The sequence below is a fragment of the Saimiri boliviensis genome, chromosome 1 (genome assembly GCF_048565385.1).
Source record: "Saimiri boliviensis isolate mSaiBol1 chromosome 1, mSaiBol1.pri, whole genome shotgun sequence".
Classification (NCBI taxonomy): Eukaryota; Metazoa; Chordata; class Mammalia; order Primates; family Cebidae; genus Saimiri; species Saimiri boliviensis.
The window spans coordinates 202,343,011-202,359,908 of NC_133449.1; the positions used below are offsets into that span (position 1 = coordinate 202,343,011).

Sequence of the window (16,898 nt, forward strand, 5' to 3'; positions counted from 1 at the left end):
ATTTTAATTAAGTGTTTCATCTCTTCTTCTTCCAACCCTGTTCACCTGAACTTCTAAGATGTGGTAACTGAAAGTCCAATGCGGTATTTAAATATGAAACCAAGAAACACTGATGTGGAACTTTATAAAAGAGGTTAAGTGCTTGAGCACTAGTGTCAAACCTCCATCGTTTTACTATCTGTGGGACCTGGGGCAACTTAATCTCTAAAAGCCTCAAATTCACCAACTGAAAAATGGGGATGATAGGGTTGTTACAAGATTAAATGAAATATTGTGATAAAACACATAGCCCAGTCAGGCACACTGTAAGCACTCAATAAATGTTAACTACTCTTGTATCTGATATATTAATCACCTGTCCAACAGGTTCATAATATTCTAGCCATGAATACCAATTCACAAGCTTAGCTCTTCATAGAAACACTAGCCTCCTGAGACTAAGGCAGCAATTCTTGAAAATGATAGAATTTTTTTTAATCATGAGGACTCACTGACTTACAGCCAAACTTACAGAGAAAGAAGAAACCTGGGACCGGTAGGAATCAGTCCTTTCTTTTGAGCAGAAAGTGAAGATATGCCAAGTCAAACAGCCAGTAGTGTCCAGGCTGAGATTTGTTTGGTTTGTTTTTTCAGGAAAATCAACATCTGTCTAGAACCTTTTAAGGGAATGTGCTGCAAGTAGCTGCTTATGTTTTTCTGGCTTCTGTTGTGGGAGTGATGGATAGTGAAATTTTGTTTGCTTTTGAAAGGGGGAAGGAGAAAGCCTCCTGTTCCCCAAATACTGTAGGGTGAATAGATTGCTAAGTTCGAGTTTGCCTGAAGGCACCCTGGAGTGTCATTGCTTTGCAGTAAATAATCTCCTTGGAGCTTTGATTTGGTTTCAGTAATTATATGAAAGAATTCGATTGTAGGATCATATTTTTTTTCTGATTTAAAAATAGAAAAGGTAGCAGCAATTCCTCAACGGAGCTCAGATGAGATCCCAGAACTCCCAATCACCTGACTTCACCAAGTAGCAACAAGGATAGTCTGCAGTGACCAGGTGACTGAGGGACTGCTGCAGGTGGGGAAGGAATGGCTCAGCCCATGTGCCAGGCCTGGCCATCCAGCAGCAGGTCATCAGGACCTTCCATGCTGTGCCTGGATAAATCCTCTTCCTGTTTGCAAGCAGTTTTTTGGAAAAAAACTAAGCCTCTCCTGCCTCCAACTTTTATCATATATTTTATTAATAGTTTATTTTTTCAAGAAATAGCTGTTGAGTGGCTTACTATATTCCAGTCACTGTGATAGGTGATAGGTCAGAAAAAACAGTGAACAAGGTATACTCCCTGCCCCATGGGCCTGTAGCCTCTTGGGAGAGGGCAAGCGAATGGGCAAGTACAGTACTGCAAAATGGCTGCTTTTTTTTTTTTTAAATGACACCCAAGGTTATGTTTCTTTTGAACAAAGCACCTCACTTTGAGCCTACATCAGCTTTCAGCCGTGGTCCTGTAAGCCTCTTTTCTTGCCATTCTATCTAATTTCTGAAAAGGCTTGTCTAGGAACAGTTTTCCTTACTTTCTCGTCACCTGTTATGATCCATTTCCATCCCCACCATGCACTGATGCTGCTGTTTTCAAGGTCAGCAGTGGCCTCTGTGCCACCAAATGCAGTGGCCATTTTTCTCTCCACACTTCCTCCATCTCTTGACAGCAGCATTCATACGGTAACCACTGTGTCCTGCCTGAGAATGCTTGTCTCTTCCACTTCACCAGACTGCCAGCTCTGCTTATATCTATGTGTTCCCTACCGCCTCCCTGCTCCACCATTCCCTCATCTGTAAAATGAAAATAATAGCATCTATCTCACATTGAGAGAGTTGAGTGAATTAATCTGCATAGTGTTCCTCATATGAAGCAAGCAATAAATATCAGCTCTTACTTGTTGTAGTGATTAATTTTTACCCTTCCTACCTCCATCTCTTTCCTTCTCATTAGCATATAAGATCTGTGGATTTCTCCTTCTACATTATATTACCAGGACCTACCACAGTAGCTGGTGCATACTAGTCGCTAGAAAAATATGTATTGCATGCTGGATGGATGGATAGATTGCATTGTGTTTCTCATCTGCATTCTCTTCAACCAGAGCAGCCCCACTTTTATTGCTTCATGTTGGTTTGTGAAATATTATACAGCTGAAAGTAAGTTTGAAAACCATTAGATTCTACTGCCTCTTAATAATTTAATAGATTGTAAAAAGTATCTAGACAGAGGAAAATAAATAAACAAATAAGAAAGCCCCCTCCCCCTGGATGTCATGTGAATGCCATATAGCTGGGGAGTTCTGGGGCAGCTGCAAGCCCCTGGGGATCCCAACAGTCAGATGAGCTTGGCATCTGCTGTATGGTTGGACTTGGCATCCTTCAGGGCCCAGCCCCGCAATGCTCTGATTTACGCACAGTTCATCGTCTGAAAACCAAGAGCATCACTTATTTTCAGGTTTTTGAATCTACAGATTTACCGATCACATTAATGCAGAATAAATTTTTGCTGATCATAAATTTGTTTTAGGAAACAGGTCAAGTTCATAAATTCCACATGATGGAAATGGCAATTTTAGAAAGATTTTTTTCATCAAGTGTGCACTGGCTGATTACCATTACCTTATCCTTTATGTAGGAAAATAAAAACTGAAATCAAGAAAGCCATTATGCACAAAAGAAAACACATTTTTTAGTTCAAAGAGCTTTCCCCCTCGATTATGCTTTTCAGCTTAAGTTCATGAGTTTAATTCAGAAACACCCAGATGTGTTCCATAAATACATTGCACTTACCACTCACTCGGTGACTATATTAATTATCTTATTAGGGCCTAGTTTTTTTTTTCAGATTGTTGATCTTTTGCTGAACCATTTGGAGCACTGCAGATGACTCCCCTAAGCAACTTTCTCCGTCCTGGTGTTCACCTGCACCACACGTGCATATGCATAGATGTCAGCATGGTCAAGATCATGGCCAGTGGTTTGTGGCCTTAGAGCGGCCAACACAAGGTTGTGTACCTGGAGCTTGCATGCACTTAGCTGGAAATATCTTTCTCAGTGGAGGATCGCTTGGTGATACAGGGAATGAAAATGTCACTAATTTTTCTCTCTGACAGTCTGGTTGTTGGACTTCCTGTCACACTAATCTCTAATTAGAGGCTTCAGGTTAGCAAACCCCAATTCTCACTTAACACTGCAGGCGTTTCTGTGATCCCCAGCCTCCCAGGTTATTTGCTGCATTCTCACTGTGCTAATTCAAGTGAATAGAAGCAGTGCTAGTGTTAACAGGCAACACACATTTCATAAAAAAGAGACAGCATGAAGCCAGGCCTGTTGTGATATTGACAGAGCATAGCACTTCCAATCATTGCAGATTCTGAAATGGAATGACTGCATTTGACAAAGTTGACTGAATTTATAAGCCTGCCTCTGTCAGGTTCATTGCATTCTCAGTATCTGTCTTATTGTATACTTTGGGATTTTTAGATGAGGTGTTTTTTGTTTGTTTGTTTTTTGCCACCCATGAGTAATATTTCTTACCTCTGTATAGAAAACACATCTTTAAAGACCCCAGGCTACTGGCATGAGGTTTATGCGTGAAGCATCGTACATTATGGATGTTCTGTGGTCAGCTGACTCCCATATTTAGCAGGTCGCTTTTAGGCTCCAAAGAGATAGTCAACTTTTCTTATTAAAATTTATTTTCTTAAAATTGTATTAACCCAGCACTTTGGGAGGCTGAGGTGGGGGATCACAAGGTCAGGAGAACAAGACCATCCTGGCTAACACAGTGAAACCTGTCCCAACTAAAAAATATTAAAAAATTAGCCAGGCATGGTGGTCAGCATCTGTAGTCCCAGCTACTCAGGAGGCTGAGGCAGGATAGTCACTTGAACCTGGAAGGCAGAGGTTGCAGTGAGCTGAGATCATGCCACTACTCTCCAGCCTGGGCAACAGAGTGAGACTCTGCTAAAAAAAAAAAAAAAAAAAAAAAAAAATGTATTAAATACCTAGTCATGAATAGCCTTTCCTTCCGTATCATGGGTTTTCCATTGAGGAAGCACTACATCCATGTGAGAACTGGCGTTAGGAGAATTTTTCTTTCCTTCCCCTTAGCTATTGGGAAGGTCAGATGGAGGCCTCATTTGGCTTTGCCTAACTAGAGATCTAAGGCCTGATGCTGAAGGAGAGGAAGCCAGTCTGTTTTTGCCACATTCCAAGAATACACATTTTGTTTCAAACAGTGATGAATATTTGAGAAAAAGAAAGGCTAATAAGCCATAGTAGCAATGGTTCCTTTTCCCCAGAACCTCTAGCTCAGCGGTGGAGGATGTCATGGGAAGTGGGCAGGTTCTTAGTTCAGACCTTACCTTCAGATCCCCAAGTACAGAAATCACCTGTGTATTCTAGGAGCTTTTCAATCAGTGGCTTTAAACCAGTAGGTCTCACCTGATCTGCACTTTGGAGTCTCCTGGGAGCTTTAAAAATACTGATGCCTGGCTCGTCCTCTCAACCAAGACTCCAATATAACTGGTCTGGGATATGGCCTGGGCATTGGGATTTTTAAAAGATCTTCAGCTAATTCTAATGAGCAGTTGGGTTGACAACCACTTTATTCTTGTTTGTATCTTGCTTGCAGTTGTAGACACAGTTTCATTCATCCCCTGTCAGTAAACATTTATCATAAGTTTGTTATATATGAGTCACTGTAGGGTTTATGGCAGAAGGCCTTGGTTTGTCTGAGAAAGGAAGAGGGAAGGAAGGGAACGTGAAGCTGACTGCAGAACAGAATAAAGGAGCCAAGTGCTAAGGTAGGAAGCTTGGCCTCGTCACTGAAGAGAAAGAGGTGAGAGATTGAAAAGCGGCACCAGATTCCTAGTTCTCTGCTCTCACCATAGGAAACCTCAGCAGAATGTGGCATGTCATCCAAGCAGGGATGTGAGAAGTCCTGCTGTAAAGGGAGAAAGATAGAATTATGAAAGTCTACACAGGCCAGCAGAGAGCGGGCACATGTTGTCGGCTGTGCAGTATCCTGGAAAAATCAATGTATCGTCTGCTCTTTTTTGCTTTTCTTAGTGTCCTATTTAAAATATTTTAAACTGCGCTTAGATGACTCACCTCATTTACATGCAAATTTGGGGTGTTACTAAAATTCACATTACTCTGATTTTATCCTTTTTAATATGTGCCCATCTTTGAGCCAGTGGGCACCAGCTGAAAAACGCATTAAGGTCTGTTTGAATATGCATCGTTCACAGTAACTTTTGCTGGCACCCGGTGAATACCAGGTTCCACGGTTACCCACTGTAGTTTCCCAGAGAGCCAAGAAACGCAGAGAGAAGCAGGTTCCAGAGGCGTACTGCCCCAGAGACAACACTCTGCCTCTGGGCCGCCAGGAGTCAGCCTCTGGGGCTGCTAGCAGTGACTGACATTGCCCAGGGAGTTCTGTGAAGAGTGACAGACCGGTGTGAGGGCCCACGCCCTGAATGAGGAGGCAGGTGCTGAGTGTGCTATTTGTGATGCCTTCACAGACATACTGTGGGTACTTTACTTTTCCCACTGCAGATAAAGGGGTCCACCTTCTTCGGCCCTCCCTTCCTCAGAGCAGAGCTATTTCATGCAGGAACTTCGTGTTGGATGGAGCAGGAGAAACATTGCATAGCTTACAAATAACAACTGATGAGTTGTTTTATTCTAGCTCATAAGCTGGTTTCCTCTCTTCTCTGAGTAATATGTGCATATTTTGTGCATGTGGTGCACAGGCTGACACCTCCTTGTCCTTCAGAAGTCCACAGAAAAAACACTTCCTTTGGAAAGCCCTTTCCAACCCTGAAGGAGTAGGCCAGGTGCCTACTGCAGGCTTCCTTCTGCAGCAACCTGCACTTCCCTAGAAAGCAATTCTTGGGCTTTGGTGTTGCTGGTGTCACGGTTCCTCTCCTGCTGGGTTATCAGCTACAAGAGAACAGGAGCCATATCTGGCAAACCATGCTACCTCTAGAACAAGGTAAAGTGTTTTTATGGGTGAGAGACTGGAAAGAAAGCAATGCCTGTTTCCGACGTAGTCACGGATGGCCTATCCAAAGGCCCCTTGTCAGTCCTGCAGCTTCATCGCATTTCCATCATACTTCAAAGAAGTCTCATGCAACCCACAACTCCAGAGCAGACCGTTCTGCAGGCCAAGTGAGATCCATAATTTACATTTAGAGCAGCCATTTTGAAAACATTGTCAAGGACTTTGAAATGTATTTATATGCAAACTGCAATCTCTTTTATGTTCAATTTAAAAAAGGATGTCAGTAAACACTTTATAGGGCAGGCAATCAGCTAGGCCCCAGACTGGCACTTTCCATACCATAGCATCTTACCTAGGGGCCAGGCAGTGTGGTACAGTGCCGAGAGCACCGTGTGTTGGTGTCCTGAATTCAAACTCTAGCTGCCATTTACTACCTGTGTGAAATACAAATTCCATCTGAGTAGGGGTATTCATGCTTAAATGTCTGGGAAATAATAGATGCTCACTGAATGTTACTCCCTTCCTGTCTACCCAGTCCTTACCTGAACAGAGGCATACTTTTGTTTTGCCTTACTGGTTATTTGAGTAAAAAATTAACAAATTGTTTTCAAATATTTTGCCAAAATAAACCATGCTAAAGAGAAGCATCTGATGGTCTCTTAAACCACATGAAAGCCCAGTACTACGTGTTTAGCAGTAGGCTCATGGGGCGGTCTTGGTGGCAGCGTTTCTCCTTGCCATTCATTGCACACTCCCGAGACATCAGAGACTAAACACTACCGTGTCAACAGAACCAACTGAAAAAAGAGAGCCTTCACATCCATGTGAAGGCATACCAGCTCCTAAAGCCTATGAAATCAGATGATGGAATAGCATTGCTTTGAGTCAGGAGACCTGTCCACAATTTATTCTTTGCTGTCAGATAACTATGGCATTAAAAGGGAGCATAAACATCACAACATTTCCAGATCTTCTGGCCTCCTGGGCTGCCATCCTGAGCAGGCTGCTGATGCTGTAAACACCAGTGTCAAATTCTCTGAACTGTGTGGGGTTTGCCCAAGTTTTGGGAACTGACTCACGTCCAGGATCATTAGCATGCCTCTTAGTCTACACACCTGGTTTACTGTGTCATTGATGTCCAGTATGGAGGGTTGCCATCAGCTAATCCAAAGTGTAGCTTAGTACTACCTGACGGCCACACGACCCAGCACAACTTGATAAACCACCATCATGAGCTGCTTTGGGCTCCTGTGCAATATTATTGGAAATTCTAGGGAATATTTATCTGGAAAGAGGTACCTGGTTATGTCAGATGGAAAAGACAATAGCCCAAAGAGTCACTATGGGTATGAAATTCAGAGGATGAAAGGAGTTTGGGGCTACCATATAATATCAGGACTTTACAGACTGCTACCACCCTAACTGGAACAGTCTGGGAACAAGGTGCGCTTATCTCTACAATTGCTGGTGTAGTACTATTTGATGCTTTTTAAAATGTACTCAATACATATTCATTGAACAACTCTTATATGAATTTATCCAACACATATTTATTGAGTATATACTATGTGCTAGGGATTTGACAGTGAACAAAACCAGCAAGAACTGTCTCATAGAGCCTGTATTCTAACTGGCAAGAATGTACCAGACAATGCCTGTAGGACTAAAAACAAAGAGATGACTAATATTCTCCTTGTTGTTTAATCTTAAGTGTGATTTTAATATACTCAGATGTCATATATTTTCCCCATCACAAATATGTCTTCTTTTAAAACCTGAGTCAAAAAGGAAGTAACAATCACTTAATGTAAATGTTTTTTTCCTGCAAATTTTATCAGAACTTACATTTTTTGAACAGTCGGTGTCATTGAGGAAATAAGTCAGGCCTGGGTTTACACTTAATTCTGGAACTTTCTGGGGAAGGTGTTAATAAAGTAAAGAGACTGTAATAGCCTAGATAAATTGGTTATACTGACTCTCTGTAACTCTAAAGGTTCTCTCCTCACCCTTCCGGAAGAGCAGCAGCCAAATCATGAAACTGTGGTGTGATTTACCTTCATTAGCATAGCAATTTGCCTCACATTTTCAAAAAGTGCTAATAGATGTTAACTCAGAATAGATTAAAATGCCAGACAAATTGCTACTACCTTAAAAAGAGTTATAATAATTTTGAAAATGTAAATTATGATTATGCAGCATTTGGAGAGAAGTATAAAACCCAGTCTTTCTTATATTAAAAAAAAAACAACTTGTGCCACATGGTTTCTTTCCCTTTAATCACAGTAATTTCTTCAAATGACAATGCAGCCTACTTTTTTAGGAAGATAAATTGCATTTTGTAAATCTCATGTGTCATACTGGAGTTGCCATTGATAGTTTTCAGCAAGAGGAAAAGAAATTGAATACAGAAAACCAGGGATCTTTGGGAAATTAAAAGAAAAAAACTTCATTTTAACATTCGTTTTTTATATTACATATATTTTATGAGTTGGAACAGAGAGAGGTTCTTTTTATTCTAGCAAGTGGAGTTGTGCATGACAAATGTCTGCAGAAATGTGTGTGTAGGCATAAAGATGTAAGAGGATTTGGGCTCTGCTGGTGTCTTACGCTGAATCCTCTATGGCACCAAAGCACTTATGGAGCCCATACAAAGAAAAGGGGAGCATAATTTGTACTTTTGAGGGGTAAATGAACAGAACTTTAGTATAAAATTTGTCACACTATATTGCCAAGACAGATTATAAGTCAAAGATAGAACCTTTCCTAAGTAGGAACCCATGTATTTCCCCTGAATAATATCTACCCAACAGAGCTCTAAAATGAAATATTTGCATTTTCCCCACTGCTTTGTTTCCTAGAATTTACAGAGAGTACAGCTAGCAAAAGGATTGCCTAGAAGATACATTATATCCACAGAGGATTACTGGTGCCATTTTTCATATGGTTACACGAAGTCAAATTATTGTTTATTCTTACTCAAAACCTGTGAAAGCCAGAGAACAAACACATCATCATCTATATTCTTAACCACAGATGTGTTTTACTTTCTGCAGCTGAAATAGGTAAATTGCATTTGGGGAAATCAAAGGATATATAAAATACGCTGGGGGAGCTGGCAAAATAAATTAACCCTACCATGAAATTATTTACTAAAGTGAACGATTATCCTCTAATTTATATACTTCATAAATCCATATCTTCATGTATCAAGTTTGCTTAAGGTGAATTATATACCTTTTCCTGGAAAACAGTTAGCACATAGAGATATTTTTAAATTAATTGGCCCTCCAAAACAAATTGCCTGTCAACCACAGGTACAAAACTCTGTACAAGCCTGTGTATAAATTGGAAAAGATGTACCATAGAAAACAGTTCATATCATTAATGGTGGGTTTGAATGTTTTCTCTGATCCATTCTTTTCTCATTTATTTTTAGTTAGTACTTCCTTGAATGCCAAGTGCCTTGGACTACATTAACTTCTTTGCAGTGTGATGCAGATTTTCCAAAGTCCTCTCTGACCAAATGACTTCAGCTCTCTCTTAGTGAAACCGGCATCCTTTTGATTGTTTATGGCAGGAAGGAGTCAAATCTTCTAACTGCAGCATGGGGAGCATCTGTTATACAAAAGGAACAACCTCCTGACGTGGTGTATTACAGTAGTCTGTTTGTATTATTATAAAGGAATAGCTGAAACTGGGTAATTTATAAAGCAAAGAGGTCTAATTGACTCATGGTTCTCCAGGTGTACGGGAAGTCCGATGCTGGCATCTGCTTCTGGTGGGGGCCTCAGGAAACTTACAGTCATGGTGGAAGGTGAAAGGTAGCAAGCATGTCACATGGCGAGGCTGAGAGCAAGAGAGAGAGTTTGGGAATGTGCCATACACACTTGTAAACAACCAGATCACGAGAGAACTCCTCCACTATCTTGAAGACAGTACCAAGCCATGATGGGCAGACCCCCATGAACCAAACACCTCCCTCCAGGACTTACCTCCAACACTGGGGATCACTCCTCAACATGAGATAAGAAGGGGACAAATATCCAAACCATGCCAAAGTAGTTACTTAAAACCTGGACTATGTTATTAAGGAGAGTTCTGGAATCTGCTCAAGAAAGCATTAAGATAAAATAGATTCTTCCTGTACATTGAGAACATTCTAAAAGTTATTTCTTGCTCAGAAAAATGTTAATTAACACTGTAAAGAATTTGTGGCTGTAAGAGATCATGAATTAACTCTTGCATTCAATGACCATTTATTGAGTACCTCCTGCAATAGTGAGAGCTGTATGGTGGGCCTTTTATGTCAGTCACAATGCTAGGCTTTTTTTTTTTTTTTTTTTTAAGACGGAGTTTCGCTCTTACTGCCCAGGCTGGAGTGCAGTGGCACTATTTCGGCTCACCGCAACCTCTGCCTCCCAGGTTCAAGCAATTCTCCTGCCTCAGCCTGCCAAGTAGCTGGGATTACAGGCATGCACCAATATGTCTAGCTAATTTTTTGTATTTTTAGTAGAGACAGGCTTTCTCCATATTGGTCAGGCTGGCCTGGAACTGCCTCAGATGATCCATCTGTCTGGGCCTGACAAAGTGCTAAGATTACAAGCGTGAGCCACCACACCCAGTCTTATTCTGTCTTTCCTGTTGAGAAAAACCAAATCTTAAAGAAGTAATATGATACAGTGTGGTGATTCCTCAAGAATCTAGAACCAGAATACCATTTGGCCCACCAATCCCATTACTAGGAATATACTCACAGATTATAAATCACTTTACTATAAAAAACACATGCTCATGTATGTTTATTGTGGCACTGTTCACAATAGTGAAGACTTTGAACCAACCCAAATGCCCATCAGTGATAGACTGGATAAAGAAAATGTGGCACATATATACCATGGAATACTATGCAGCCATAAAAAATGATGAGTTCATGTCCTTTGCAGGGACATGGATGAAGATGGAAACCATCATTCTCAGCAAACTAACACAGGAACAGAAAACCAAACACCACATGTTCTTGCTCATAAGTGGGAGTTGAACATTGAGAACACATGGACATAAAGAGGGGAGCATCACCCACCAGGGCCTGTCAGGAGTGGGGGACTAGGGGAGAGGTAGCATTAGGAGAAATACCTAATGTAGATGATGGGTTGATGGGTGCAGCAAACCAGCATGGCACGTGTATACCTATGTAACAAACCTGCACGTTCTGCACGTGTATCCCAGAACTCAAAATATAATTTTAAAAAAGTAAAATTAGATTCCTTAATCATATCATATCAAAATAAAATCTGGTAGATTAATTTTAAAAAAAGAAGTAACATGAAAGCAGGATTCAAACCTGTTTCTGGTGGCTTCCAAAGTCCATGATATGAACCACAGTTGCTGTGGTTCTTTTCTGTTTTGAACAGCCCAATAGATGGAAAGATAAAAGGCAATCTTTAATCTCCAGAGGCTTTTATTCAGGTGGAAGAGATGGACAAGTGGACAGATAACTGTAGTGCAGTATGAGAGTGCTCAACGAGAGGACAGATCTTTCAGGGGGCCTGCCGTGGTGTACTAGAAAGGGGTGCCTAACCCACCCTTGTGGGTTGGGTTGCTTAGGGAGGGCTTCCCTGAAGGAGGAGATTCTTGAGCTGAATATGAGTTCCTCAAGAAACTCTTGGTCGTCTTGATTAGTGTGTTATGGTCTGGCTTTGCCCTATTCTTGGATTTCTATTTTTTATTTGTAGTTTGTGTTTGTTTTAGCATTCACTCACTAATAACTATTCCTGGCTCATCATAGTTATTTCGGATCTTACATTGGAGAAAGAGAAATAGACATTAAACTAAGTAATCATAAACTAACTGAGTATAATAATAAGTACTATGAAGAAAAATAGGCAGTGTTGAAAGAGTGGATGATCTGGAATACTTATATAACTTAGGGAGGGGAGCAGAGATTAGGCAGTGATCAAAATTTGCTGGGAAAATGACATCGAAGCTAAGAACTCAAAGATGAGTAGAAAGTAGTCATGAGAAAGGAGTCGTAATGGAGAAGTGAGGTAAAAAGTACTCCAGGGATGTGTAAAGATCCCAAGGCCAGAAGGAACTTGAACAACTTGATAAACTGAAACTGGGCCAAGTGGCTGGGTAGTATCAAAAATATGCAAGAGAAACAGGCAAGGCCAGATGATACATGATTCTTAAATGTTCTATTATAAGCTCTCCGAACTCTAGACTTACAGCACACATTTAAAAAAAAAATCTATATCTTAAAAATTCTATTAAATTCATCACTTCCTATTTCAACTCCAATTTGTCTATCAGTTTTTCATTTTTTATTCAAAATTATTTTAACTTTTGAAAATAAAATGTTATAAATCATAGCTTTATCACAAAAATAATTAGCTATATGGCTTGGTTGAATTTGGAATAAAAGTTGACTTAAACACAAGCAAGTCATAAATAGAGAAATGCTCTGGCAAAGATTAAGTATCATCAGCACAATGTTGAAATACCAACTCACAATAATGTACAAAGATTAATATATAACATAGTATTCTAGATCACTTAGAAAACATCATGCTATTTCAGAATAGTGCAGATAGCTGAATTTCATGATCTTCATACTTCTAAGCAGGCTTTCAAAGCCAATAGCAAGGGTTTGATGTTGTTTTAGGTTTTTCCTAGTGGTCCTGATCTTTTCCAATAATGGACATCAAGAGGTACGCTCAAAAATGTGTATTACAAGTACCTTCTTTCAGACTGGCTTACTCGGTATAAATGAAATATTGATGTATTTGAAAATGCTCAAGTGTTCAATAAAGATTTTAAATAAAGCTACCTAAAAGTTGTGGTTCTTAGGTTAATCATTTATTTATCTAAAGGATGAAGAAAACTGTCTACTTCTGTGATATGAACTGCAATCGGCTTAAAAATAATTGACAAATTAATCCCTTCACAGCACAGCAATTGTAAAGGTGTTAGTTTTAATTAGGCCTGTCTGATTGCCTTGTCTAATCAAGAATCAAGGTGGTATCTTTGATGGTTAAGGTCTGTTGGGGCCATCTCTGACCTGCCAGCCATGTATGTTTTAATTATTGATTCCTCACATTTCAGCCCTTTTCACAAAGGAACTTGAAGTTTGCCATACCTTAACATTTAAAGGGAAGAAAAATAACATCTTCCCCAACACTCTGTCTAGAATCCTCTGTATCCTCTCCTACATTCCACAATTTCTGTCCTCAAAAGTCTGTCGGGTTGATGATGAAGTCCAATGCACAGTAGAAAGCTATCTTACTGCTTCTTTACCTCCCAAGCACTAGATTTTCAATTGACATTGTTAAGATCTTGACAAATCACAGTCATTTGTGCTTCCAGAGAACACTTTTGATTTCTTGGTATTATGCCTTTTAAAAATCCTGAAGGGCAAGTGTGTTACCAGAAGATCAGAGAGGTCAGATGAAAGGGGACACGTTCCTTCTCACAAAACCCTCCTTCACATCACTAGGAGGAGCAAGGCGAGGGCTCCTCATGCCACGGTGAGCTGGCTGCAGCACACCAGTGAGTGTGGGCAGCGGGTGGTGTTGGTAGTCCCTGTGCGTGACGGTGGCTCTTCTTTATTTGCAGGTCAATGAAGTGACGGTGGAACAGCTGGTGCAGCAGTACCCCCACATCACCTTCAGCACTGTCCTGCAGGACTGCAAGAGGACCTTGGAGAGAGCCTATCAGATGGGCTGGACCCCCAACATGTCTGCCGCCTCCTCCTAATGCTCCCACCTCACCTAGTCCGCTGGGATCATTCAGCAGAGCAGAGGAGAATTGTACATTTGTGGGGCCGATCTCTCGGAAGGGTTTTAACTGTCACCTGTCTGTGTGTGTCCAAGTATGTGTATTTGTGTCTTGCTGCATACCAAAAGTGCAGTTGTCATTTGTTCCCAAGTGAGCTGGCTTTTTTTCTTAGAAATTTAAGATTATGAAAGCCACAAACCTTTTAGTTTTAACTTCAAAGGCTTCTTTCTCTTTAAAAAAAAAAAAAAGAAGTTTTTTAATAGAGTCAAAACATTGGATGTATTATTTTGAGCTTCTAATTGCTGCCACTTGGAGCTGTCCAAATAAGAAGGCCTTCTTTTTACATGGGATGAATTGTGCATTTCTACTGATGACGACGACAGTAGAAGTGATGTTACACGTGCAGGCACTTACACTCTCTCTCATACTCACACATGTGTGCACATCTACACCGGGGCAGTGTCTTTCTAGATCATTTCCTGACAGAAGCCTTCTTCCAGGCCACTGAGGGAGCATGTTATCCACTGTGGCACTGCCTAACTCCGTGTATCCACAGGTGGCCAACTTGCTATCTGTTGGGTGACTTAGGGACTAGAAAGAATAAAGCATATTGTAAATTTTTTATATGGAAACAACAATCCTGAACTCCCCTGGCCAGCTCACAAAAGTTAATTATTCATTATTTTACAAATGCATTCTGTTGAGCACTAAAAATTTTAGTTGGGTTTATGTTAACATTGTGTTAGCTTTTATTTCCTGGATGGTAACTGGTCAGGAAATATTTTAATGCCATTTAAAGCTAATCTTAGCATTGAAGCCACCAACGTAATTAATGGTGTGCAGTTATTTTAAAAACTACACATCATTTCATTATTTTCCTAATTTTGGTGATTACTAAAGTCTATTTCTGAGATCCAAGAGGGTAGTCACATTAATAGAAGATTCATGAGTGAGATATAAGTAGACAATCTTTCTACTGTTGTCGCTTTTTTTGCTTTGCTTTGGGTTTTGAGATAGGATTTTTGGATATATGCATGTTGTCATTTTTGACTAGTTCTCATGCTACTGCAAAGATTTATTGCTAGCTAATATATGAGTTAAGAAGGAAAACTAGAAAATCTGTTCATTGAAATTCTGTTGACACTTGTCAGAAATAAGCATTTCTTTGTTTAATTAAAGATTGCCAGCTTCAGTTAAGACAAGCCCTATCAGTAAATGAATATATGTCTTGATTTAACACATCTTTACAATTAATTCATAATAGGGACTCAGGCTCAAATAACTGTTCCTGTGTCTAGATTTATAATGAGGACATCAGGGAGCCTTTTTAAGCTAAAGAGTGATTATCTTTCACAGTAGAAGTAGAAACTAAACCCTAACTTGTGAATTTGCTATTTATTCTTCCCTGAGTGAATATAACTGTTATTTGGTTTTAACAGATATACTGAAGTTTGAGTTTCACTTTCTTTAAGTCCCACATTGCTAACATGACATTAGCTGTAAAAAAAACAAAAGATAGCTTTACATTTGAATGCCATTTACTGATTTCCAATGATTCTCTTTTTTTGTAAACAACTGTTTCCTTTGATTATGTCAACATGTTTCTGATGTGGCATTTTTGTTTTTATCCCAATCAGTTAGAAAAATCTAGTCAGTAAGCACCATGAGTATTTTTCCCATAACTAAATGGGTTTCTAATTTAATTTGAAGGAAATAAAATCTGTGTAAGAAAAAAACTGTTTAACATGAATAAACTATATTTCTTCTTACACTTTGAACGATATCATTTTCATATCCACTTCCCCACCACTGAAATATCTTATTTCACAGTATTTTAACTGATTTTTAATCCAAAACTAATTTATAAGACAGTATGTATAGTAATAGTAGCTTGAGTGAATATGCAAAAGTTTAATTTTTATATATGTCATACTATATTTTAAATAGTTAAAAAGACAAAAGAAGGGAGAGCCATCTATGATATAGATGGTGCCATTTCAGTTCAAAGTTGTAATCATCTTTGGAGTGTTACAGTTTGATTGTCAAATGGTTTCAGAGTGTATAATTGATTTTTTAAAATGTTGCATTGTTCGAATCTGAAGTACAGCACTATAACATGCTTTAGCTTGGGGGGTGGGGGTGGGGTGGGGACTTGCACTTATTCTCTAAAATGTTGACCTATCCAGAAAGCCTGATGCAACATAATCTGGAAAACTGCTTTGGTACATTTGTAGAAATCTGTAGAAATACCATATCCAGCCTCAAAGCATTAATCTTTAAAAAAAAAAAAAAAGCCAGAAAAAAAGCATCACCTTGAGTGATCCTGTGATGGTTGTTGAATGTGTTCTCATTAGATGCTTTGAAATGAGGCTTAAAATAATTTTTCTGGGCAATATCGAGTTTCTTTTTTTTTGCTTAGAATGTCGTAAATACATGTGAACACGTTTAATGCAGGGCTTTTTATTCTCTCCAAAATGTCAACAGTATTTTCAGAATAAAGACTATGAAATATATTGCTGTAATGGAAAATTCTGGTCCTTTGTCTTTAATGTCCTTTTGAGTGAATAAAGAAAATTCACCCGGTTTGTAGTTTCTATATTTCTGTGAATCTTTGACCTTGCAATGGGTTGCAATAAAAGAGAAACAAAACACTGTGTCTTTTGTTTTATTTTGGAGACAGTAAATGACCTCCCTAATGCTGGTGGGATATGATGCATGCAGTGGTCTGTGTTTTTGTGTGTTTCATTACAGAATTTTGTAGGTTTGACTAACCCAGAATAATAAATGAGACTTGAGTTTAGGAGTTTTTAATTCGACTGCAAGAGAGAAGACTACAGAGAGAAGATTAAAACCTCAAGGTTTTAAATAAGCGTGTATTAGTCTGTTCTCACACTGCTATAAGGACATACCTGAGACCAGAAAGGAGGTTTAATTGACTCACAGTTCAGCAGAGCTGGGGAACCCTCAGGAAACTTAAAAATCATGGAGGGGTCAGGTGCGGTGGCTCACACCTGTAATCCCAGCACTTTGGGAGGCTGAGGCAGGTGGATCACCTCGCTCAGGAGTTCCAGACCAGCCTGGGAAACATGA

At 39.6% G+C, this 16,898-nt stretch overlaps 1 protein-coding gene across 1 annotated transcript in view; it reads left to right on the forward strand.

Annotated features, from left to right (window-relative positions):
- The window catches only part of FBXL17 (F-box and leucine rich repeat protein 17), a 533,735-nt gene extending 517,275 nt beyond the window's left edge, over positions 1–16,460 (forward strand). Inside the window, exon 9 of the mRNA XM_039469518.2 lies at positions 13,647–16,460. Within this exon, the coding sequence (XP_039325452.1) occupies positions 13,647–13,787 (141 nt within the window). The 3' untranslated portion in view covers positions 13,788–16,460. The remainder of the gene's footprint in view (positions 1–13,646) is intronic.
- The last annotated feature ends 438 nt before the right edge of the window (positions 16,461–16,898 follow it).